General features: G+C 42.0%; 1 protein-coding gene and 1 long non-coding RNA gene across 2 annotated transcripts in view; one reads left to right on the forward strand and one right to left on the reverse strand.

Annotated features, from left to right (window-relative positions):
* Positions 1-12,333, forward strand: part of LOC102519218 (serine/threonine-protein kinase TNNI3K) — a 285,392-nt gene extending 273,059 nt beyond the window's left edge. The window contains exons 25-26 of the mRNA XM_032494576.1: positions 8,528-8,607; positions 11,810-12,333. Of these exons, the coding sequence (XP_032350467.1) occupies positions 8,528-8,607; positions 11,810-11,886 (157 nt within the window). The 3' untranslated portion in view covers positions 11,887-12,333. The remainder of the gene's footprint in view (positions 1-8,527; positions 8,608-11,809) is intronic.
* On the reverse strand, positions 4,997-24,134 carry LOC116668088. The gene is made up of 3 exons (XR_004325173.1): positions 24,120-24,134; positions 17,259-17,414; positions 4,997-5,007 (listed from the first exon to the last, which is right to left on the reverse strand). It is a non-coding gene; the product is annotated as an uncharacterized LOC116668088 (long non-coding RNA).
* Between the last annotated feature and the right edge of the window lie 1,996 nt (positions 24,135-26,130).

Raw genomic sequence — 26,130 nt, forward strand, 5'->3', positions numbered from 1 at the left:
TAGCACTTAGCACCTGGCATTGTGCTTGACAAACAACCATGGAGAGAGGGAGAGAGACAAGGTTACAGGTGTAAATTTGGGAAACATTTCTAGAGCCAACAAGGTTAAGTGGGAACAGCAGGAGACTTGGATACTGCCTCGCCTAGGTCTGAATGACAGCTGTGTGATCCTGGGCAAGACTTAGACTCTCTGAGCCTTGATTTCTTCCCATATAAAATGGATTGTTAGGTGGAGCAAAGGTAATAAAATCTGTAAGGCACCTAGTTGAGTTCCTGGCACGTAGCAGATACACATGCAACAAACTTTAGTTTCCCCTTTCACTTGTAAGTAAGAATAAAAACTATCGAAGAGCACTAGAAGCTTAGAACTCCAGCTCACATAGATTTTTTTTCACTATAACCCTACTGTATGAGCTTGGATATGTTATTTTACTTTACAAGGCTTCAATTTCCTCCTCAATAAAATAGAAGGGGAAATGGAGGAGTGAGGAGTGGGTTTTATGACATCATACAACCAAAATCTCATAGTTCTAAAATGTAACAAGCTTTCCCTTTTTTGGTTGATGGTGGGTACAGCGAAGGACAGGAAAGATTCTGCCATGTTTAAAGGATGCTCCTCAGTTTTAGTTTAGGGTGCAAAGTCCACCTCCTGATAAATTATACAATTGACTCATTTATACCTGCTTACAGCAGAGGTAAACTGAGAGGTGGTGATGGGGTTAGGTTACTGTTGAGCACATTAACAATTTAGGAACCATCAAGGAATTCACACACACTTTCAGTTCTCACTGCATTTCTCCTTATTCATAATTCTTTGCCTAATTGCTTTTTCCTTTAAAAAAGGGGGCGCTGAGACCTTGGATATTTGCCTAATGGCTCAAACAGAGCTGTGACCCATTGCCAGAGTCTTTCAGTCCTTTTATAGCCTGGGGACATTTGCCACTGAAAGAAAGCTGATGGGTTTGATTTTCCTGAAAGAGATATTTTGCACAGACCTCTGGCCCCATTAAATACTTTGGCCATTGCCCATTCACTATAATGGGTGCAATAAATTTGTTTTAGTTTGGGACATTATCAAGTAGAGAATATTGTCAAAGACAAAATAATGTTTTGAAAACAGCCAGGATGAAATCATGAATAAATAAATACATTGAATTTAGCTGATAAATTAACAAAGGCTTATTCATCGGCATCTGACTGGACCATTTCAAAGTTAGGCCAAAGGTGATTCCATTTCTAATAGAAATGCCGTCTTCCTCTTTAGGCCAAAGCAAAGGTGGGCTGCGTAAACAGACATCGCAGAGTGTAGAAAGGCATTTATCCCTTCTGCAGATCTGGTTTAAATAGGTCTGTTTGTTTTCAGCAAAATGCCAAAAGAAATGGCCAGCTGACTCTAGTCGCCTTTTCAATGGCGAGGCATTTGTTTTGTGTAAACACCTTTATGAGGGATCTCAGCAGGCCTTTCTCCACCTTTTCTTTGTATTCGTCCCTTAGATTAGTGTCAAAGGACTGAAATTCTGGTTAAATATTACCTGTGTTTCCTTTTGAGTGAAAGAAAGGACTCCTAAATTGGATATACTCCTCTCGAGGAAGGGGACAAGGGTGAGCACGGCGTTGACCCACGCGCTGGTATTCATATACAGGTAACCCTATTGTGAGAGGGCAGAAAGCTCCAACAAGCCACGGAGCGTATTTGCAAAGCTGTGAGGCCTTGGATGGTGTTGTTTTATGCAAAGTGCAAATGGCTTAATCTTCCAGGTTGCAGGTAGTCCGAGGGCATTTTGAGCTGCATAAAAACTAATTGGGACAACTTGAATAGAGGAAAATGTGGCCTGAAGTCTTCAATCACACTGGTACCTAATTGTTTTCCGTTCAATTTAGAGCAGTGTTTAGGAAGATGACTGCACACCACAGCTTGGGAAACCTTTCACGTGCTCGGAGAGTCTGGCAGCATCATAAACTTCTCATTTGGAACGTCTAGCGTGTAAATCTCCTGTTTTGACTTCACTGTTCAGGGACAGGAAACCCGTTGTTAGACTAGCGGAAGTATAGGTTTTTTTTAAGTGCTAACAAGGCAAGACACGAGAAAGCTGATTCTGGTTTCTCTCTGATGGTAAGGGACATTTCTCTGTGAGGAATTTATTCACACTTTATATGCAAAGGGTCCAAAACCCTGTGACTCATGACTAATTCAGTGAGCTCCTCAGATGGTAACACACCGACGGTTTGACATGTGCTGCTGTTAAATGAAGTGTATTTTAAAAGAGAGAGCACGGACTGGAAGTCTGAAGACCTTTCATTCACGTTCTGGTCCTGTCTCTTGCTGGTTCTGTAAGTTTATGCAGGTTATTCAAACTTTCTGAGCCTGACTTGCCACCTGCATAGAATTAGTATCGTCTCAGATGCCTCATGGGAGTTTTGTAAAAATTCTTTAAGCTCATCAGCAGAAAAGTTTGTGCAAGCTATAAAGACCTCGTCAAGTTTAAGAAACGATTACTGTGTCATTGTGATAGAACTGGACGTTCTAGGTCACTTTGTGTTTTTTGGAGGGGGTTTGTTTTCATTTCACTCTTGCTTTTAAGCCACGTAGACTATATGCATTTGCTGTAATTCATCAAATCAAAGTCCCCAACTCTGCAAAAGCTACACTTGGAAGAATGTGATAAAAAAAAAAAAAAAGGTTTCTTTCGGACTGTCTGCCCATCTGAAGCCTGCTGCGGAATGGAACTCGGTCAGGAGCAGTTACGGCACTAGCAAATGCTCTGAGAACTCCTGAAATCCCACCGCCAAAACCATGATTCGCTGCTTCAGTACCAAAAGCATTTGGCAGGCTGTAGTTTGGAAGCCATGGTACTGGCTGCTTCTGAGACTCTAAGTGGGGGCGGTTTGCCCCACGGTGGCACTGCCTGCTCCCACCATCTGGGACAGATGGTGCCAAAATTTCCTACCGTCAGACAGTATTTTTCCTTATTTCCTCTTGGGCTTTCCTTGACAATATACTTTTCTGGATTAAGAGAGAACATAGTGTTTTAGGGTTTTTCCCCACCCTTCAGACATTGCAACATGAGTATTCTACAAATTTATCTTATCTAAAAGCCTTTATGAAGTAGTTCCGAATTTTCCAGTACCAGCCTTGCACAACCTGTCATTCAAATTCTTGATGATGGGTTTATGTGAAAGTGGTTTCTCCACACTTCTCTTTGCTTCATCTAGGATGGCAGCGTGGTTCTTTGAAAAAGGGCTCTCAAGGAGATGGTTCCTTCAGGCAAATAGCATGGTTCTGTTACTATAGCAAATGAAATGTATATGGACAAAAACCACAAACACCAGCTTGAGGAGGAGTGGTCATGCATAGACAGGTGTGCTGTGGCATGTGTGGGACTCGGACATTCAGCCCTGACCAAACGTCAGGCAGTGCAGATCAGGAAGATGAAAATCTTCTGCCTTCATAGGAACCATGGAATCTCTGCCTTTCCAGCTTAGCAACGCTAGTTTCACAAGGTCTACGTTGTACACAAACACCTAAAGAGTCGTCAAATGTAAGCAGTAGAGGGACCTGGGACGTCCAGTCATGTGACCTCCGGGTAGACACCTGAATCCCTCTGTAGCACCCAGTGCCACAAGGTGCTCCAGCCACAGCCTGAATACGTCCAGGGATGGGACACTAATCCTTTCCAGAACAACACAATCTATTTTTGGACAATTCTAATTTTAGGAAGTGTGCTATTTTGTTTGTGACTATTCCCAGTGTTTAAGTCTCAACATAACCCTTGTGGGGAATGTCACCTATCTGAGGTCTGTATCTGTTCTGGATATTCAACCAGTAACAATCCAATGTAACCAGTCTTCACCCAGTGCAGATCTCCCCATGTTCCTTACACAGATCTCCCCCTGTTACTTACAAAGTAATCAGGAGAAACTCTGCCCTTTACCTGCAGGGATCCAGGTGTATGTTCTAGCCTTTAAATTTACCCTTACCAAAAAGAAATAAGGCAAATCTAGTATGATTTTTTTTTCTTACTGAAGTCATGTGAGCTTCTAGTAATCAGAACTTTTTTAAGTGTACAGAATTCTCTGTTTTAATATTCCTTTTTGGAGTTTGGCCTAGAATGTACATCAACCCCCTAGTTTAGTTTGTAAACTCTGCCTAACTCCTTTGAAGGATTAAAGCTACATTTGGATATATTCTATCTGCTAGTACTTTTCCCCTTCTTCATAATTCCTCTGTAATCTTACATATACAATTTACTTTTCATTGGCTAATATTTACGCTTAATGTACTTGTCATGAGTGTCATTATCTCTGCATTCATTTCAGCTTACCTAGCCTCAGATTTTAGTTTTGGGTCCTCTTTTTGTCTTTGCTCAGGGTGCATGAGTGACTATTTGCAAACAGGCTATTTTGTGCTGACAAGCCGTAGTCTGAATGGCGTGCACACACAAAAATACAGATTGCATGTTTTGGATCTGAGTATGAACTGGCCTCATTAGCCGCCAGTCTACTAAGTACGCTATACCCATAAAGCATAGATTGAGAAGCAAAAAATATTTTCTGAATTTTGGTTCTGCTCATCTTTCTCGGTAAATGATTCATTCCCTAGTGCACCTTTGTAAGAGAAAATGTCTGATGATTACGCTTATCTTGACGTACACATCACAGAGCTAATATGAACCATTTAGCCTAACAGGACTGAACCTCTTTTAGCACGAAAATAAGATCTGTTAATATAATGCTGTAGTATGCAAAAACTACCCTAAGGACTGTCTCGTCCTCTTTAAAAGAAAATTTCATTTCATTCTTATAAAAAGTATACATAAAACCACCGTTATAATATTGCATACCAGTCACATGTATGCCTACATAGGGTATGTATCATCCTTTTAGCATAAAGCAAGCTACCTAGGTGACCAGTAATAGGAAACCCTGCAAAATTGAATGCTTTCCTTACCTGCCATTAGTTCCCACTTACTTTCATTGAATTCATAGGGCAGCTGCATCCTGGAAATGCCTATTTTCACTGACCACAACTTCAGCAAACAGAGGTCCTGGTGTGTCTCTCAAACTCCGGGCTTCTGCTGAAGTCTGGATACACACGGGCTGAGGGCAACTAGTTCCACTGATCAGGGTCTGGTTTCTTCTGCTTTGTTTAACTTGGTTGTGCTTAGCTTCCATCTGTCTGTCATCCTAGAACAGCGGCCAGAGACAGCCTATGTGGTATCTCTTGGGCAGGAAGGTTAAGTCCCCTGGCATGAATTGCATTCAGCAGCTGGGTAAATAAGACAGCTTGGAGATGGGCTTTTATTCATAGGAAACCAGATAGCCTTTTTGATGATGAAATATTTATTCCCTATTATCTTCTTGTTGCCAAGACTATTGCTTTTGGCACATTTCTTAAAAGGAGCTAGAGGTTACAGGACTTAGTAGGGTAGATTTTATTTTGAAAAATATCTTGAATGATACAATATTGTCCAGAACCGAGTATGGTTTGCCATTTAATGTTAATTGAGATCACATCATGTCCCCACTTTAAGTCAATCCTTTTTCTTCTTTTTAATCATTGCTTTCCTCTAAGAAACAACATCTTCACTTTATAGCTTAAGAAAGTGAGGCCAAACATGCAGTCACTTTCAAGGCAGCTAAGTGAATTAATCCATGTGAGTTCATGTGAGTGCTTAGAAAAATCTAACATGTCCAAATGAACATTTTGTAATAACTTAGCTTTATTGAACACACTTTTTATTATTTTAACTGTTTACAAAGTACCAGCTAAGCCCCGTAGGAGACCCAAAGGTGTTAGACAGGACGTCTGACCTGCAGGAACGTTCTGTTCAGTGGGTATTAGTATACCAATGCAGATCCATCTACACCACAGCAGAGGCGGACAAGCACTGTGGTAGGAGCACAGAGGACTCGCGGGACATGGAATTCTGACTGGGGGTGTCCAAGAGGACTTTGAGGAAATACTGTCTCTGAGTTGGAATTTGACAAATAATAAAAGTAGGTAGCATTTATTGAGTACTTACTAAATGTCAGCACTGTTCAAAGTACTTTAAACTTATTAATTCTTTTAATTTTCATGATTAACCTTCTAAGCGAAGTCTTGTTATGATTCCCATTTTACAGTTGCACAAACTGAGGCATAGAGCAGTTAAAATAATTTGCCAAAGGTCATAGAGCTAGAAAGCGACGGAGTGAAGATTCAAATTCAAGGAGTCTTGCACCAGTATGTTCACCCTTGGCCACGCTGCCTTACCACTTCCTGTCACGATTAAATGAGGTGTCACCAAGCAGATTCGAGTAGTGGGAACAGCTCAGCCACAACCTTGGAGAAGGGAAAATTCGGGAATGTTTGAAACATCTAAAGTTTATTAGTGTGACCTGAACTTGGAGGGAAAAAAAGAGGCTGGCGGTGGAATTGAGACACTGGAGAATACGAGATACACAGGATGCAAGGGGGAAGGAGGGCTGGATTGCAGGGTTTAGAGTGTTGGTCTGAGGAACTGCAGTGCAGAGCAGGGGAGTGCCCCGGTGAGATTTTTATCAAAGGAGGACCTTGTGGAGGGGAGGATTGAATGGTGAAAGAAAAAGACATCATTTAGGGATTATTAATTAAATCAACCACAAACTAATTTCTGAGCTTCTCCTACGTGCCAGGCAGTGTTCTGAGTGCAGGGAATACGGGAGACAAGACAGACAAGGCTTCCAGTTTCATTGTTTGAAAGAATATGGAAAAAAATGGATGAAATAGCAAGACAATTTTTTTAGTTCTGAAAGAAAGAAATAGGTTGATGTGATGTGACAGAAAGTGATGAGGGGCAGGGGAACGGCCACTTAGGAATGGTGGTCAGGGAAGACCTATCTGAGCAGATGACATTCCAAGTGAGGCCTAAGCGATGGAGGAGCCAGTCATGGGGAAGGCAGAGGAAGAGTTCAGCAAAACAGGATTTGGGTTCATTAAGAAAAGCATTCCGTGCAGAGTTAACAAAATGCAAAAGCTCTGGACTGAAGATCAGAAAGTTCAAAGGACAGAAAGAATACTAAAAGAAGTACTTAGCGAAAGGAGAGGAGAGGGGTGCGCGTTGAAGTTGGAGAGGTAGGCGGGGCCAGGGCCTCATAGGTGAGGTAAAGTATGTATGTTTTATTCTACAGGAACTGGGAAGCCACTGGACGATTTTAAGTATGCTTTAAGTAGGTGAATGGCCTATTCTTTTCATATTTTGAAAAGATCACTCTGCATAATATATGGAGAAAGGACTATAAGGGGATGGAAGTGAATGCAGGAAAATCAATTAGGAGGCAAATTGCAGAGGTCCAGACAAGAATGAGATTATATGGCCCAGACCTTGAAGGAGGAGAGATAGATGGATTAGGGTTACATTTGGGAGGCAAAGTCAAAAAGATTTGAATTCTATGAGAGATGTGAGAAAAAGAAAGATATCAAGGATCATTCCAAGAATCTTGGCTTAAGTATTTGAATGATGCGGCACCAGTAATTTAGATGGCTTGTGGGGAGTTAAGAATTCTACTGTGGACACAGTGAGGGCAGTTCTGGGGTAACCAGGGTAGCCTGATGGAAGATGCTTAAGTATGCGTGAGAGAGATGGATGCAGGAGGAATTAGGACATACAATTAACTGACAGGTGTGATTAGATATTAGGGTGAGGGTTTTGAGAACTTCAGGTTTTGAGTCAGAAGAGGTGGAAAGGAAGCAATTCCATGAACCAAAGTTGTAGAAGAGCGGGAGAAGTTTGGCACAGAGAAGGATTAATGAATGCCAGGAATCATGAAGAAATTCCCATCTGAACGGTGGATAAGGGTACAGGCTTTGGAATCTGAAAGACTTGGGTTTGAATCCTAGATGAGCCATTTGCCCAACCTGTCCCAAGCGGCTTTACTGCTCCAGCCTCAGTTTCTAGTCTATAAAATGAGAAAAATGATTTGGTAATGACAAGATAGTTATGAAGATCAAATGAAATGATAGATGTGAATGCTTAATACATAGAAATCAGTCACTAATCATTATTATCACTCTCTCTTATAATTACCATTATAATAATAGCAAAGTAATAATAATAATACATCTTGGGATGCGTTTCATTTATATGGATTATTACTAAGATAATAATGTTCTGGTTATTAGTTCCTTTTAAGTAAGGCTTGCAAGGGTATTAACCCAGTATTTAGACTCAATACTTTTTTTTTCTATATTTAACTATCAAAACAAATTGCAAATTATTTACTTTTCCCACTTTGCAGATCAATAAACTTAGGTTCAGAAAGGGTAACATGTTCAAGGTGACACAGCTAGGAACTGTAGTCTACCTGGAAGAGCCAGGACTCACACGTAGATCAGACTTGCTTGGAATAATTCTGAACTCTTCCCCACCAGTCATGAGTAAGATAAAAACACCTTTGCATCACTGTGCCAGTTTTCTGGGATCTGTGCTGAGTGAATAAATGCTGTTTTATAAAAATGTTATTAGCAAACCACCACCATGGTTATCAAAGTATCTCATGGAATTTTCCAGTGCCGGACAATGTTCTGCCCAAGGCCTGTCTTTGGAGGACTTGAGGAGAAGCCTTCAGTTCTCACCCATTGACAAATATGGTAAGTGTACAGATTCTTCAGATGGATTCAGGAGACTACCCCTAGGAAGGTGGTATCTATCTGATAAGGAGGAAAAGAAGATTCTATTTTGTGGTAACTAGAAATGAAGGATGCTTTATGAATATTATATTATAAAAGTGCGAACTTTAATTTTGTAAGTCATCTAAGTGTACATTTATTTACCTTTGTGCTGAATAATGTGTGCATAAGTGTGTAAGTCTACATGCAAGTATATGAGTGTGTGTGCACATGGAAAAAACGTACAGCTCTTTTTTGAAGATAATCTCTTGCATCTCATGATATTCCAAACACCTTGTTGCTGCCTTATTGAGTCCACTGCCTCTAAGCCGCACCTCGCGGGGCACATAGGGAGGGAAGAGAAGAGATGCATCTCCACAGTTACATCGTTATCCTGGGGGAGCACTTCCTCTTTAGCAAGTACGTGAGAGTATAATGTAACCCTGGTTATTCACTCAAAAAAGCTGGAGAGGAGGTGAGGGTATCACGGATGGGATCCGTTTTGCACAGGACTGCTTTAGAAAGAATCAGTAAATCTCTTTGAAATCGTAACACAGTTACTATGTTCGCTCCTGGAAGCCAGAGGAGGGCCACCCCCCTTATCATCAGCTGCCATATTCATGTGCCAGGCTTGTGATGTCCTTTCTCCAGTCTCTAAGACAGAGAGGTTCTGTATTTAATTAGAATTTTAGTACAATGAGCTCATTTGTTCATGGGAACTTCCTTTAACAATATAGAGGACTGAAAAAAAGTATGTCTGTTAAAGAGATCAGATTTATTACAAGAACTGGGTTTGTGGAAGAATAAATTGGATGGTGTGTTCCCAGTTCTCTTATATAGATGGCAATAGACCTCGCAGCTTTGCACCTGTCCGCAGAGTATCATTACCTAAGGCATTAGGAAATCTTTAAGAAAGAAGAAAAAAAATTGTTCTGGATAGATACAACAAGCTACTTGGGAACTTTAAAGAAAGGAAACTCTATGCTTCTGACTCCCAGTACGTGTCCAGGATGCAGCCGAGTGCTTTTTATCATCAGGTTTACAACGTAATTGGCCGGTCCAGTAACAGGGGAAAATGTGCTCAAAGTGTCACATCATCACATTTTTTATAGATATAATATCGTTTTTCCAAGCCTTTACAGATGTGACCGCACAACCACAAAATATAGGGCACCCTTTGAAATGTGTGCTTTGACCAGAAGTCTTCCCTTTCATGATGGAGTTTCAAGATGAAGCATTTCTTTAACTTAACGATCTGTTTCTTAATAGGATAAGACTTTTAGCAGAATTCCTCAAGATGGAGAAATTAGGAAAAAATGATGCAATAATACAAAAGTAGGTTTTCCTATGCATAGCTGTACCAGGAGTTCAAGAAAACACTAGGGTGTTTGAATGGAGTGAGAGCCCCAACAGGCAAAGAAGATATGTTCCATATCTCCCACTAGGACCATCTCATCGCACAAGAAAGAATCCTTTAATTGCCCTTCATTTCCGTCCCATAAACCAGTTGTGGTATAACAGCAACTTTATGAACTGTTTCTTATTTTTTCTCCCCCAGAGAGCAGGGCTGGAGAATGAATTAAAAATTAAGTACATAGCTGTACTTTAGACCTTTCACCCTGAAGTACCAAAAAGGTGCAGACATGGTTCAGTCTTTCCTTGAAGGGTGTGGTCATATTTCACTTGTCCCTCTTAAGCTGAGTGGCTGCACAAAGACAATGCGTTTGTCCTTCAGCTCTGGAGATGATGGCACCCACGACAAATGTCAGCATCCATGCCCTGCTGATTCTGCTACCCATCCTGAAAGGAGACCCGCCAACCCTGGAGGGACATAGGCTCACAGTAAGGTTTCCATTGGAGACCTTTGGGGAGAGGCAGGGAGCACCTGAGGCCAGTAAAATTGCATGTCATACATTAGAAGGTTGCGTATGGTAATGAAAGGATGACGAGCTTATTAAAGCATCTATCTATGCCCAGGAGAAAGTTGCAGTTTCGGGCTGGACAAAGGGAGTATTTCTGCTCTAAGATGTAGGTTGTTTTTGTTCACCCAGAATTAGGATTCGGTAATGTGTATCCTGCTTCCCCATATCTCAGCCTCCCCCCACCACAACCTTCCTCACTTCCGACCAGGGCCAGCCCTGCTTGCCAGCAACAGAGGACAGTGGGCAGCAGTGGCGCCCCCTCCTGGAGAGTTTATGTGCTGCCTAAGAGATTCTGACAGAGACCTTTCTGATGAAAATAAATACGCCCATCGAGCTGCATATTGCTAGATGTCATGATGAAAATGTGGATGGCTGAGTTGGTTCGGAAAACTCAGCTATCAAAGGGGAGCAAAAGCAGCAGTAGTTATTGACAAATGCGCCCATTTTCCCAGTAGCGATGAGCAGCCTCCTTACTCAGAGAGGGAAGGCTTCCCTGCCCGTGTGCAGCGTTCTCTAGGACAGCGGCCAGATCCCAAGGCACCCGCTCAGTTCTTTGGACACACCCAGGGCTAGTGCTTCAATCAGTATCGAACGCCACTAGGATTCAGACCTAAGCACCGATGTACGCTCAAGAATTGGACTCTCAGAGGGGCTTAAAAAAAAAAAAAACCCAGCCAGAGCCCACCTGCTGTAGAGAGTACTCCCTCCTTTGTCTCTCTCACCATCTCCACCTTCCTTTTACAGCCATCATTTGCTTCCCACCCACTCTGTGTCAGACACTGTGCTAATTGTCTTATGTGTGTTTCCAGCCTTATAACTGAGGACTTTTATTTTTCCCATTTACAAATGACGACACTGAGGCTTAGAAAGGTTAACAAAAGTCACAGAACTGGCAAGTAATGACGCAGGCTTTAAACCCAGACTTGCCTGACACGAAGCCCGCGCTTTTAGCCATCGTGATAAAGCGCCTTCCTGAACTGCACCCTTCTTTACTCCACACTCAAAATGTCACCTGGCCAGCTTGGGTTCAAATCAGACACCCATCATTGCTGTTCCTCTGGTCTCAGCGCTCTGTTTCCGTTTTAAATTTTGCTTTTGTTTTACAGTTGATTGCCCGCAACTCTCGTCCGGGCTCTCTGTTCCCAGGAGCCTGGGGGAGATGCCTGGCCGCTGTGCATTTTACTGGGTGAGGCTGGCTGAGAAAAATGGGGAGGTGGGCTGAAAGGCCAGTAAGTAACAGCTGAACTTCTTTCCTAATGCAGGCTACGTGTCTGATCCCCTGAGCCCAATGCATTTTCATCCTTGCCGGAATAGTGGCAGCTTTGAGGACAGCGGCTGACAGCATTCTGCATCTACCTATGGAGAGTTTTCCCCCAGACTGACAGCAACAATTCCAGTCATGGCAGGCTTGCTTCCAATTATAATATTTTACCCTCTAAGGTCTACTTAAATTGGCTTGTTTATATTGGTCCTGTTTAATTCCCTCCTACGAGTGGGGCTTTGGATTTGCAGCTAAGGAAAGAAATGCAAAAGAACCAAAACAGGATATATTTGAAGAATTGTTTTTACTTTTGTAAATAAAAACATAAATTTATGCTGTTGCTTGGAGATGAGGCCTCAGTCCGTAGTAGGGACTTAACAATTATGTTTTCCTAGACTGGATCATGTAGACTTGTGTCAGAGAGCCACACGTTTGATTTCTCAGAATATTGTTCATTTTCTTGTCTCATGATGTTACTTCTAGTGTCCAGCTCTGTGATTAAAGATTCTTTAGTGACATACAAAATTGATTCAGAAGTGTATTTCATTCCAACCAGACTTCTACTCAGAATATACTTGCTTGCAGACATATTGGTAAAAAGAAATAATGACCTTCAGATCAAGAAGCTTGCAGAAGTACAGCACTTAATTATTTGGCCTCTTCTGTATGTTGTCCCAAGTGCTCTGTGCTCTGCCTGGGTAGCCTGCTGCTGTCAGCACCAAGGTGTCACAAACACCGTCGCTACCATTATGAAACCACCCCACGAATGCAAACCTGCCATTCATACCAGGTAGCTCAGGTGCCTGCTGCCTTCAGAAAATGAGAAACCTGCCCTCCATGCTCATCCCAACCAGGAAGACAGGGACGCTTCCGCCAAACAGAATACTTTTGCCATTGAAAGACAGACCTGGAAAAGCAGGCAGGGAGCCATGAAAATTCAGTGTCATAATCACTACTTTTAACCTTGGTAAGAGAAATAACATTAGTAAAGGAAGATTGGGCACCCTCCAAATCAAGGCTTCTGGATTGGCACCGTGGACAGTTTGGAGGGAATCACTCTTTGTGGGGCTGTCCTACGCACTGTAGGATGTTTAATAGCTTCCTGGCTTCTACCCCCACCCCACCCCCAGAGCCAGTAACAGCTCCCTAAATCACAACAATCAGAAATATCTCCAGACATTTCCAAATGTACTCTGGGGGTACAATCACCCCATGTTCAGAACCACTGTCCTAAATCCTGAGAGAACAAGTAGGGCCCCGAAGAGGAAGGGAAGGAATATAGAGCCAGACAGAGTGGCTGTATTTGGGCAAAACCTCTCTGTCCTCCTCACTGACGCGAACTCATATACAAACAGGACTGAAGAAGAGATGGAAAGACTGCTCCTCCGATGTCTGTGACAAGCTCCTCCATCGTCCCCTCTCCCCTACCAATTAGAAACTGTTTCCTGTGGGCAATTCTATCAGAACAGCAACCCCACCTCTAAATCCTTCTGAGCCTTTTCTTATGACCTGTGGTCATAAAGTTGAAAGTCCCCCCTAGTGCTCTGAATAGCTTGGCGACAGCTCAGTGCAAATGCAGAGGTAGAAGTTAAAACCCTGGTGCTTCCCATTAGATTTATCCTTTTTTAAGCCTCCAGCCTTTTCATGTCCCCACCCAATTATTCAGAGTCACAGATACTCTATTCCCACCAAGCCAGTTGCCAAGGGACTTAATAATAAGCAGGACCAAGGAGCCTGAAGTGGCCATACAGGCAAAAAGCCTTCTGGCAAAGACAGAAAAAAGGGGGCTGGTTCAGGAGCACCTGTCTCTCTGCGGCTCTCTGTCTAGCCCTCTGCTCCCGCTGCTTTAGAAAATGAGCCAGCACCAGCCTGGGATACTTTGAGGCTTAGTCATTTTATGAGTTGAGTTGAAAGGAATACCTTAGAAAGTTAAAAAAATTTTAAAATACATACATACACACCAATTTTAACTAAGAATTTCCCAGTAGGTGTAATGCCTAACGTGTGTCTGATCAGGAGAGCACGGGGTAAAGCAGGCGTCCTTCCAGGCGCCTTGAATGGAGGGCCCTGAATGACTGTTTGCCTCTGAAATACCCCTCTTTTAGAGAAGACTTTTCTAGAACAAATCTGTCGAGCTCCCTTTCTTTGTTTCCTTTCATTAACCACCTACTCTCTCCACACTGGGTTTCCTTATGTTGCTGCTTCCTTCTGGCTCTTGTCTTGTCAAATACCTGCAAATAATGAGACTAATGTGTCTTGATGCCTGAGAAGGGGAACCTTTTCACAGATGCCAACCTACAGCTCACAAGCCCTATTCATTACTGCACATTTAATGGGGCCCAGGGATCTCCATCTTAGAGCTTGTCTCCAGACCGTGGGGGGCAGGGGAGGGCTGGGTGTTTTTTTTTTTTCCCCTCTCCTTGCTGAAAAAATGTCTCACTAATTACTTTCTTTTTCTGCTGGTAAAAAAATGAACTTCTCTGATCATGTTTTTGCATGCTTAGCACATTCAATGTCTTTTCCACGTGCGTGCAGCACTGAGCTCACTTAGAAGATGTTCAATTAGCTATAATTGTAAGCCAAATTACAGCAGCACCAGGAGAGAGTTATTCCAACAGAGTGATTATCTGGGTTAAATTATTTCCAAAGCTGACATTTCCCTGGGAAGAGGAAAAAATAGGTACCAGTAGTGCTAGTCAATCCATCTGAAATGAAGGGCCTGATTTCTTTCTCTCTCTTGCTCTCTGTCTTTCCTTCTTTAATTTCTTCTTTCTTTCCTTTCTTCCATCCTTCCTTGCTCCTTCTCTCCCTCCAACAATAAGCATTAACCCTGGAGTCACTCTAACCTTAGACAGTAGTTGTGTGATCTTGGGCGAGTCACTTAACCTATCTGAGCTCCAGTTTATTATCTGTAAGATGGTGATAACAAAAATTATGTTATAAAGTTGCTGTGAGAATTGAAAATGATGCAAAGTGCATTGTACAGTTCCTGGGACACCACAGTAGATACTGTAAATGTTACTGTTCATTGTTACACTGCATCACCATGGAGCCAAAGAGCTGTTCTACAGGGGCGCAGGAGGAGGGTAGAGACCTTTTCCTCTCTTCTGTAAATAGCCATCAACATCCCTAAATACCCCACCTTTGCCAACAGCAAACTGCCAAGCTTATGCTTCTGAGGCAGTTTGAGCCAAGAGCCATCAGGTAGTGATGTCTTATGCACATCTGAAATAAAATCTGAAGAGAAATCAAATCCTTTAAATCAAATGCAAGAACCAGAAAGAACTTCCCAAACAAAGGGGATGCTAATTAAAAACAGAAGGAAAACACATTTATTGAGCATCTACTGTGTGGCCGGAACTGATTTAGACGATTTTAAGTGCATTATTCCATTCAGTTCTCTGAATAGCTCTGGAAAGGGAGAATGCTCTTCCTTATTGGTAAAGTGAGTATAGTAAGGAAGCCAAGCTAGTATAGGATGGAGCCAGGTTTCACTAGCTTGTCTTGCACTACTATCCATGATTTTTTCACTACACAGTACTGCCGCCACTGGGATAGAGAAAAAGGATTAAAAATAGCAAACCCTCACAGTCCAGAATTGTGGTAAAAGCAAGCAAACCTGCAGTTCCACAGTGCTGCAAGTCCTGAGGAAAATTTGGGAATTACCCAGGAGAAGTTCTAGGGGCAAAAACAAAAACAAACACACCAAACCATTCCTGATTACTGTGGCTTGTGATTGTAAAGTAACTGCCCCCCCCCCAAATCATCATCATTTTCTCTGTTTTAATTATGGGGAAAAAAAGGGGGACTGGAATAATCTCCAGGCTCAAAAAACACACATTGTTATTTTCTAGGCAGAAAGAACCAGAAATGATTGACAGAAGCAAGACTCTCACCGTGATAATCAGGAACAAAAAAGTTATGAGGGCAAAGCATAGCAATTAGGGGAGCCACAGAGTTTCACATTTTCCTCTGCTCATTAGCACACCGGATAGGGAAAGTGAGGAGAGATGGCGTAGCCATTACCAGTCGGACCTGAATACCTTATTCCTTCCTGGTTTTGTGTTGCTTGCAGTTACTCAAGCATGCAGACTACAGCACTCCCCCTGATCAATTCTCTTCCATATTTCAAGAGCCGCAAGGGCAACGATGAGCCATTTGACATTTGCAATCCTTTCACAGGGCAGCGGCTGAAGGCTCAGCTGCTTCAGGAACAGACTGTGGACCAAGACTGTCAGCTCAATTAGCAGCATACGCGAAACATGATGGAGAAGCCAGTTCCTCTCGCTCCTTGGACATCCTAACTTTTAGAAGGCTAACTAGGTATAAAAAGAGCAGGGGTTGCACATTTCTCCTTAGGCCAGACATCCAAGGCGGCGCAGCACCCGACCCAGTGGCAGGGTGTTAATTAAATTAGGCTTCTTGAGTTAAAACACTGCCACGGGGGCCAGGCCCTGCTGATGAGGACAGGTCTCCCAAGCACTCTTGGTCCAGCTTTATGTTTAAGTAGTGAGATAAAAAGAACACTGTCTCAAGTATCTATCTTTAAGCGATGAACTCATACGCAGGAGAAAGGTATCTTCACCATCTTTAAAGAAGGTTCTGAAGCTCACTAATTTCACTAACCTCCATGTCTTCTTTTATCTCAACTAATCAGGAAAGGGTAAAATTCCAGTAAGACCACGAAACACAATAAAAGTCACCTGAATGTTGGTTTAACCTTTAGTTTTTTTCTGATAATAATTCATGGTCTACGTAACACCACTTTAATAGTTAATCTACTATGGAGAATACCAGGTTCTTCTTTCAGAGATTTTTTGTTTGTTTGTTAGTTTTTTGTTTTTTGTTTTTGTTTTTCCCTTTCCCTAAACTCAAATGAGTCAATGGAAAAGAATCAATGTCAAGACTGAGGATAATCTGAGGTGAGCAGAATAAAAATGAATGGGACACTGGTTGGCGTTACGTTTATCCTAGACCAGGTAGGAGACAGCAGGAGGCAAAACAGAAAGGAGCAGTTCTGAAACTCTAGCATGTGTCAGAATCACTGGAGGGATCATTCACATGCAGGTTGCTCGCCTCATCTCAGGTTCTAGAATCAGAAGTTTTGGAGTGGGGCCCAAAAATGTGTATTTCCAACAAGTCCCCAGGAGACCTAATGCTGCTGGTCCCGGGACCACATTTTGAGAAGCACCGGCATAGTGGTTAAGGGCATGAGCTTTTGAGTCAGGCTTGGGTGAAAATCTGTCCCTGTGTGACTTTCCATGGGCAAGTTACTCAGCCTCTCTGATCCTCAGGTTCCCCATCTGTAAAGAGGGGATCATGATCCTTACATCATAGAGGGGATTAAGTAAGATAATGCATGAAAACCACATGTCACAGGGATACAGGCAAAAATGGAGCATCAGAGGATGGACGTGACCCAGGTCTTTTGTTGAGTCTCTGGGAAGCACCCTGCCAAGTGAGGATCCTTGGCTTCACCCAGGAAAGGATTCAAGAGCAAGCCACAGCTGAGTAAAACTAGATTTATTCAGAGAGATACATATTCCATAGACAGAGCGCAAGCCACCTCAGAAGGCCAGGGAGGCCACAAGGCACGAGGGTGCGTGCTTAGTTTAAAGTAAAACTAGATCGCACTCCATAGACAGAGTGTGGGCCGTCTTGGAAGGTGAGGGAGCGAGAGGCCGTGAGGCACGGTGTTACTAGTTTTTATGGGCTCGGTAGCGTCACAGGCTAACAAGTGGGAGGATTATTTCAGCTACTTCGGGGAAGGGGCTGGGATTACCAAGAACTGGGCCACCGGCCACTTTTTGACCTTTTGTGATTAGCCTGAGAACTTTATGGCACCTGTGGAAGTGCCATTTACCATGCTAATATATTACAATGAATGTATAACGAAGCTCAAGGCCTACTGAGAGTCAAATCTCCCACCACCCTGGGCCTCAAGGTCTATTGGGAGTCGCCTTTCTCGCCATCTTGGTGCTAACTGCTATGTCATTCCTTTCTTGACTGTGCCCTGCCCCCTTCCTTCCTGTCTCAATGGTGCCAGGCATGTGATCAATGTCCCATAGCATTCAACCAGGCTTGATATAGCACGACTGAGAGAGGAATCAGACAAACACCAAGGGCTATTTCCTGGATGCTAATGAAAGGATTATCGTTTGAGAAAATTTAAGTGTTTGTAAGACGGATAGACCCTAAGTTAGCATCCTGCAATTGAGGCTATATAACAAAAAGAATATGAGAATAACGTAAAAAGCACAACATGGATAAAATTATAACCAAATTTGCAGTGCAGTAGAGTTAAATATAGTTAATTACTAATGTCTCCAAGGAACGTGTATTAGGTACCTCTTTTATGCCACCTCAAACCTTCTTGGTCTCACCCATGCCATTGGCCATTGAGTCACCCACCATCACCATAACCAACTTCCTTCCATATCGGGCCTGGTCCCTGCTGCCTTGTGCCCCACCTACCACCCCAGATCACTGCCATAGGGTGTCGCTATTGCCTTGAGGAGAGATGTCCCAGGTTCTTGCGGCCTTTGCAGCTCAACCAGATAGTTAACACTTGTGAACGTATGGAGTAAATCTTTGACCAGTAGAGATCAGGGCCAGGGGATACATACCCCCTTCTCTACCACATAGCAAATGTCTTGAGGCACAGTCATTCTTAGAGCCTCAGAAGACAGCTCAGTAAGACTGACAGTCAGTTGCCCTTGATACCAAACAGCGTCCAGCTCAACACCACACTGGCAGTTGTGCTCTGCCTCCTCCCTTCCTCACTCCCTCTGTCCTCGTTCCTGCTTCCATGGGCTTGCACTCCCTGAAGAAGTAGCAGCACGAGAGCTTTGGCTCCAGCTCTGCTTTCTAGTGAGACCAAGCTAGGACAGACAGTACGCAGATGAGTTTAATTTTACCAGTAGTTCCTCCTTAGTAAGGAGTGGTTTGCGGAGTGAAGGAGTGAGCGATTGGATAATTAAATAGGAGCAAGGCTGAATTAACAAAGGAGTAAGGGATTCTGTAGACTGCTAGGCTGGGATCATCATTTTAGCCTCATTTCTTTCAGCCCCTTTTGACTCTCCTGTTGTCTCTGTTAAAAGATTAACTGAGGCATATTAAACATTTTAAGAATTTATTTGAGCAAATAGGCAGTGCCAAATAGGAAGTGGTTAGGTGCATTCTACCTGCAGGAACCAGGGGTGAGACTTTTAAGGAGAAGAAACAGAAACAAAGCAATTATTTGATTGGCTATAGCTTAAAGGGTTGCTGCCTTGGGAAAGCCCACTTGGCTGTTTGTGATTGGCTGTCCTTAGGTTGTGACTTCTTAACCTTGAGGCTGTTGCAAGTTTAGGATTTGGTTTGCTTATACAGGCTGCGAAGGAGTTAGAACCACCTTAGCCTAACGGCCTCCTTGTTTAGTTAGTTCAACATGATCTTCGCTTTTTCTCCGTGTGTTCTGTGCAGGATGTTGAACTCAGCGCTCCTACGCCTGGTTACGCCCTTTGTAAGTAGCCTTATCGCCAGTAACAGTAGCACTGTGTTACTATGAATCTGCTCCCTTTGCTCTAAATTTCTGAATTTTTTTCCTCTCTGTTTTTGATTGTTGTGATTTCTCTCTACCAATCTGCTTACTCATTTTTCTACTTTATTCGTATATTCCTATTTAGCCTTCTCTTCATTTCGGGTATTCTTTTTCCTGCCTAGTTGCGTGTTCAGAGCCTGTCTGCAAGTTGGCTGTGACTTTTCACGTGCCCTTCAGGAAATTCTGTCATTTGCATGAAAACGACCAGCTTCCTTGCATTGCCAGGAGGAGGTACTAACCCCCTCAAAGTCTGTCTCTATGGTGCTTCTCGTTCTTTCAGTTTAATCAAACTTCCCCCCTTTCTTGGAGGTCTAAAGAATGAAATGCTCTGTCATGGCTTTTGCTTTTAATTCTTCAATGCTCATTAAACATGGGCTTCAGGAATTTTTTTTCAGTACTAAAAGAATAAGGATGAAAAGCTCAAGTTTGGTTATAGCAGAGCCCCACCTACAATGTTATAATTCCTCCTTAGAGTAATTGCCTGCCTATCCTTCAAGCCATAGTTCTTCACAAAGAGAACAAGGAAGCTAAACTTTGAAATGAACAAAAGAGGGCTGGTTTGGTAAAGCACCAAGTTGAAGGCAAAGACGAGGATGAAAAGCAATGGAGTAAAGTCACCCACGGGGTTGTCAGTCTACTACTCGGCACTGCAGAACCCCAAATGTCTCCGTTTTTTGGCATCCACGTATTCACCAAAAACATTCCATCTCCTGTATTCCAAAGTCAATGCATTTTGGGGGCAAGTTCAACTGGTCAAATCTATGCAAAGCAAGCACATTTTAAAAGATTCTAGCAATTAAAATAATTGGCCAGCTAAGAAAAGGCTGTCCTAGTTAATTTGTCTCCACTGAAAGAAACATTAGGCTTTAGGGAAAAATGTATGTTTAATAGAAGTAATAAGTTATTAATACAAATGGAAATTCTGCAAAATGTAAAATAGTGAGTAGTGAAAACTGTTCAAGTTGCTTCCTGAAGCTAAATTAGTTTGTTCCTTTCTCCCACACTATCCATTAAGTTGTTAATTGATTTAAAATATTAATACAATTCAAGAGTCACAGAGAAACACCTCCTTATTTGCAATTTTTCTGTCAGATGTCTTACTACTGTATCAAAAATGATTATTCATAGTATAAGCATATGTTGCAATTAATCAAAGACATATTGCACAACAAGCAAGAGTATTTACAAATGTTCTCAGTGTTCTCAGCCTGGTTAAAAAACAGATCCTCTATTCCCCGTATAATTTTAAATAGTCTGCCTTAGAAGTCATGTTTTCTCCTATTTTTATACACTCCATAGTTCATGTTCCTGTGGTGCTAATTTATGGTGTTTATTTGTCAACCTGGCATTAATAACTATTTAAAAAAAAAAAAAAAACCCACCAGGCATTTAAAGGGAGCTATTAGTTGTGTCTCCGGGGAGAAGATGAATGGTTTTCTGTGCCCGCATACAGATGCCGGTCACCCTGCTGGGTGGCTGAGGGATTTCATAATAGAGTATTCAGCAGGCAACGAATGTTTGTTATCATCAGTTAGGGCTTTGTTGCACAATGCCTTTGGAGAACTAAGATAAACCAGGAGTGTGTCACACAGAGCCCCTTTTTCCCACTCTTTTAAGACCCGGTCAGAGAGAGGAACTGCCTGCTTCATCCTCCCTTGCCTCTAGGCCTTCCCGTAGTTTCCACTTTGCTGTATATGTATATATTTAATTTTAGATCATGATCAATTCGCAGGAATTTGCAGAATCGTGTATAGAGAGGTCCTGTGTATTCGTCACCCCGTCTCCCCCATAGAACATCTTGTATAACTACAGTGCAACCTCGGAAACCCGGAAATTGACATTGGTCTGCTCCCTCTTTTTAAAGGGGCTTGTTACTTAACTCTACATAGAAGGGAGTCCCTGAGTGCGTCGTATTTTACCAGCTGCTGTGAACAAATTACAAGAGAGTGAAAAAAATTGAAAAATGAGGTACTCAGAATATAGAACGCTTAACTTCTTTGCTTCTCTACTCAAAAGTTTCATACAACCTAGTTGTTTTCTTGACCCATATGTGAACTCTTCCTTGGGGTTGGAATAAGGGAAGAAATGCCACTAAAAAGAGCATTACAATGTTAAATGCCAATAACAAGAGCATCGCAATTTAAAAATCTCTTCAAAGCATTTTAAGACAATTGTGTTAAACCATCATTTAAGACACTTTAGTTGTGGAGAAATGGTTTCCATTGCTAGTATCCTCACAGTCAATCCAAACCTTATTCGTGGGTATTTGGAGTGATGATTGTTTGAAAAAAATGTATTCTCTTACTTTACAATTAAATGATGTAATTACTTTGAAGATTATGTCAAAAGTCTGCCTTTTGTAATACAAGGACTTGATACTTTGAAGGGCTTTCCCACTGCAAGTAGAACCTGCATAAAATTAAAATTTTTACTTTGTTGCTGAACTTGTAAGGAATAAGGAAAGACTTAGGAAAAAAAAAAAGGTGTGCTAAAACTATCAATGATCAGGTGAGCACAAGGGAAAAGCAAGGTTGCCCTGAGGGCAATGGGATATTAATACTGAAACTGGAGACTAAGCCTTCCATCAACGATAAAGGGAAAATTCATTAAAGAACTGACACATTAAACTGGATCCTGAAAGGATTTTCACAAACTGAAATTAACTCAATACTCACAAACAAGTGAGAAACAAACCCCCATGAATGAAGTCAGCAGAAATCACAAGCTGCAGATCCAGACCACCGAAGCTATCAGGTGTTAGAAGACGAGGTTTCAGAATAATCAGCCACATATAAAGAACTTAAAGAAATTGTAAAAAAAAAAAAAAGTCACAAAGTAGGAAAAAATTGGCAAGCAGCACAGGACCATCAAAAATGAGCAAATATATTTGCAGTTTTGTAGTTAAAGGAAAGGGTGTTGGAGTACTTAATACAATCACATGCCTGGTAGCACAGTGAAGAAATAGATATAATGTTGGTAAGACTGGGAGTCTGGTGGGTCGGGAGATGTGCTGAGTAATAAGTGAAAATACAGCATCACTGTGCATCTCTCTTTTCATACACGTTTAAATTTGTTTTGCTTTTACAAGAGAGTTTGCTGTCTTAATACTATTGGCGATAATTACTACTGTTGTATTATCCTCCTTGGTTCATTGTGGAGCCTGATAGACCCTTTCTTCACTCTAAATGCTGATAGAAGTGATACAGGTACATATACCTTAGGTTTTTGGCACAGTTTAGAAATTCAGTTTAGCTTCTGTATAAGTAGTTTTCATACTTCAGTTCCCCCCACCGTAGTCAATTAGTTTTCATTCTTATTTTATACCTATTACAGTAAAATATCAAAAAGTTTTTGTGGATACCAGTGACATACTAAATAGTAAGTTTTAACAATTTTATATCACTTTTTAGCCATATTTAGCTTAACTATTAATTCATTTTAAATATTTCAAAATCAATATTGAATTATTATATTTCAATATTCAATTTGCTTCTTAACTCTCTAGGGATCCGTTTTCTCCCAGCCTGAATTCTCAGGGCACACCGTTGCTGAGTAACTGCAGTGTGTTGCAGCTTAACCCTTTGTATATTGGGATGATAAGAAACACACACTTTTTTGTTCTCTTTGTTTACATTGTACACTTGAAACTTATATAATTTATAAATCAATGTTACCTCAATAAAAAAATACAGTCATCTCTTAGTATCTGAGGGGCGTTGGTTGCAGGAGCCCCCCTCGGATACCGAAGTCCAAGGATGCTCAAGTCCCTTACATAAAACGGTGTCGTGTTTGCATGTAACCTACGCGCACACCCCCGTATGCTTGAAATCATCTCTAGATTACTTATAATATCTAATACAATGTAAATGCTAGGTAAATATTTGTAAATAAAATGTAAATGCTATGTAAATAGTTGCCACTGCTTGGCAAACTCAAATTTTGCTTTTTGAAACTGGAATTTTTAAAAATATGTATTTTCTATCTGCGTTGGTTAAATCTGCAGATGCAGAACCCATGGATACAGAGGGCCAACTGTACCTGCGCTATCGTCCTGTTTGCAACTAGATTCCACCTCATAAGAACAATGCAAGGTGCGTGTGATAATAATGTGTAAGTGGAAAAGAACCACTACTATATCAGCAAGGTGTAATGGAGATTGCCTCTGGCCCTTTCCACCCCTTTCCCTCAGGCTGTCCTTATCTAATTTATTTTTCTCTTCCTCGCTTCTTTTCAAATAATTCTTGTTTCTGTACGCTGATTTTTCCTGGACATTAACTCTGGGGGGGCAAGGTAAAAACAGACTGTGATTTAGCCCCTCCCAACCCCTTGGGATCGACATAGGCGCCTGTTTTCCAGGCATGAACTGGACAAGTATAGAGTTGTTAGGTAGTTAGATAAGGGAGCCCTGAGCAGATAAGGTGGAGGAGACAGAAGATGATCCAGAAGATGGCACCATGCCTGCCTTCAGCATAAAGGGCTTTACTTCCTCTAAATGAGTGCCAGCAAGAAGCCTCCTCAGGGCAATTCTCGTATGCAACCAGATTTGAGAACCAGTGGTTTAGATTTGAGTTTGTTAAACCCATTTGTATATGCTTAGATAGATTTGTGATTTGTTGAATTCTACTGGAAAGTTCTGTGCTAAGGAGGGAGCCGCTAACATTATGATTCATTCAGTGGGGAGAGTTTCCATTCATTCTCAAAAGTTTTTCCTTTCTTTAAATTAATTAACTCTGTGTGTGTGTGTAGTAAAATAACTAGTATGTGGAATTTCTGCAGTCTCTAACCACAAACCTTTGCATTCTCAGTGGGGATTACAAACAGGCAATGACAAACCTCGGCACATCTGTAATTCAGACAACTAAAATGTTTCACTTAAGCCTCATTTAAAAACTTGTATTTCAGTGTTTGCAAAGCAAGAACAAAATTAGCTGTTCTTAAAAACCAAACCAAAAAAAAAAAAAAAAAAACCACCAAGTTTTGGAGAGTGCATTTGATGAGAAATTGCTGTTCTGTAACTCTAAAAAGAAAATCTGGCTAATGAGAAGCCGCATTGTGAAGTGAAATAAACTAAAAATAGGAGTTGCACTCCTGCGTTGTCCCTAACCGGTGTGTAGCCTATTCCTCATACCCTCTGGGTCTCTGCTTTCTCAGTCAGACAGCCACAGAGGTGCTGGGGATCTCTGACCTCTGGTCCCTATTACCTCGAATATTTTATGAAAATAACTGTCACTCTCTCTGCAGTCCGCAAAGCCAGCTACTCGATGCATCCTATCAACACCAATTCAATTTAGGCTTAAAAAATTCAGAACAACATATAACAATATCACCTTTGCATTTTAGTTCTTGTAATCATTCTTTTACCAGATATTTATTGTTCTTGGCACAGGGAATTGAACAGGGGCTCGAACGGACCACATCTCTTGTCTCAGGGAGCTGACATTTTATTGCAGAACGAGTCAGCCTGTGTTCCATGAAATGTAATTGTCAGAACTCTACAGTTCCTTTTCCCGTCTTCACAACATCTCACATTTGCGTTCTAGCAGATGCACCAGAGGAGATGGTGGCAGTGTGGCAGGAGGGACTGAAAACCTGGCTAAAAGGAAGCTTTGTAGTAATAGTCTTGAAAGGGGAGAAACATTGCAGTAAATCATCTTACTCCAGCAAGGGGTAAAAGCGCAATTTGTTCCTTTGTGCTAGTTTTTCCCAGACTGTTGTGATTAGGCATATTTTGGAAAACTGAAAAGTCGGTGGCATACGGGGCAAGGGGGGTGGGGCGTGAGGATTAGTTTACACGGTTATACAAGTTGATTGCTTTTTAAAACCTCAGGTTGGCAAACTATAGTCCTCAGGCAAAATCTGGCACTCCACCTTTGTAAATAAAGTTTTACTGGAACACAGATACAGACACTTGTTTAAGTATTGTCTGTGGCTGCTTTTGCCCTAAAATGGCAGGATTGAGTATTTTTGAGTGTATGTCCTGCAAAACCTAAAATATATACTGTCTGGTTGCTCCTTTGTGGAACAAGTGTGCTGACCCCTGCTCTTCAGCCCTGGGTTGCTGTGTGAGCACAGCTGTTGACTGCCCTGATTGTGTACCCAGACACACTCAAAGGGCACACTTCCCTCCCTAGAGACAGCTAGACATTGTGCTGGGGTTCTGACTTCCTCCTTGAGGCATCCACAAGCTGTGGGGCCCGCTCATTTACTTTCCTGACGGGCCTCACTGTCATAGTATGCAGCCCAAATAAGTTTTATACATTAATAAAAACTTTTGCACTCCCTTGGGATAGCTGCCATGCCTCGCAGCTCGAGAAAGCTGCTCTCCTTGTCCATTACACCAGTGCGCTGCAGATACTCTTGCTCCCTTGCCGCTGAGAGAGCTTTGAAACACTGTTGGTGCACGCACACATTTTTACCCTGACATCTACACATTTTCGTACGTTTAAATAGTCGTTACGGATGTAATTTCTAGCATGTTATAAAGTGGAATGATTTAAGAGAAAATGGTTATATCTCTTTCCTAAATGTATCCCCCCAAGTTGAAATGCCATCTCAATTTGATATCACTCTTACCCGGGTAATGGATGCTGCTGCGTGACAGCCCGATACGATACTCCCTTTACAGCTGACATTCATGCTGCCCGGAGTGGGGTCTGCTGCTGGTGCACATCTGAGTCTCTCCACAGGAGGTGCTTTTGACTGAAGGGAGCTGCCTAGTCAAAGGTTAGGCCCCCTCTGTG

The sequence above is a fragment of the Camelus ferus genome, chromosome 13 (assembly GCF_009834535.1).
Source record: "Camelus ferus isolate YT-003-E chromosome 13, BCGSAC_Cfer_1.0, whole genome shotgun sequence".
Taxonomy (NCBI): domain Eukaryota; kingdom Metazoa; phylum Chordata; class Mammalia; order Artiodactyla; family Camelidae; genus Camelus; species Camelus ferus.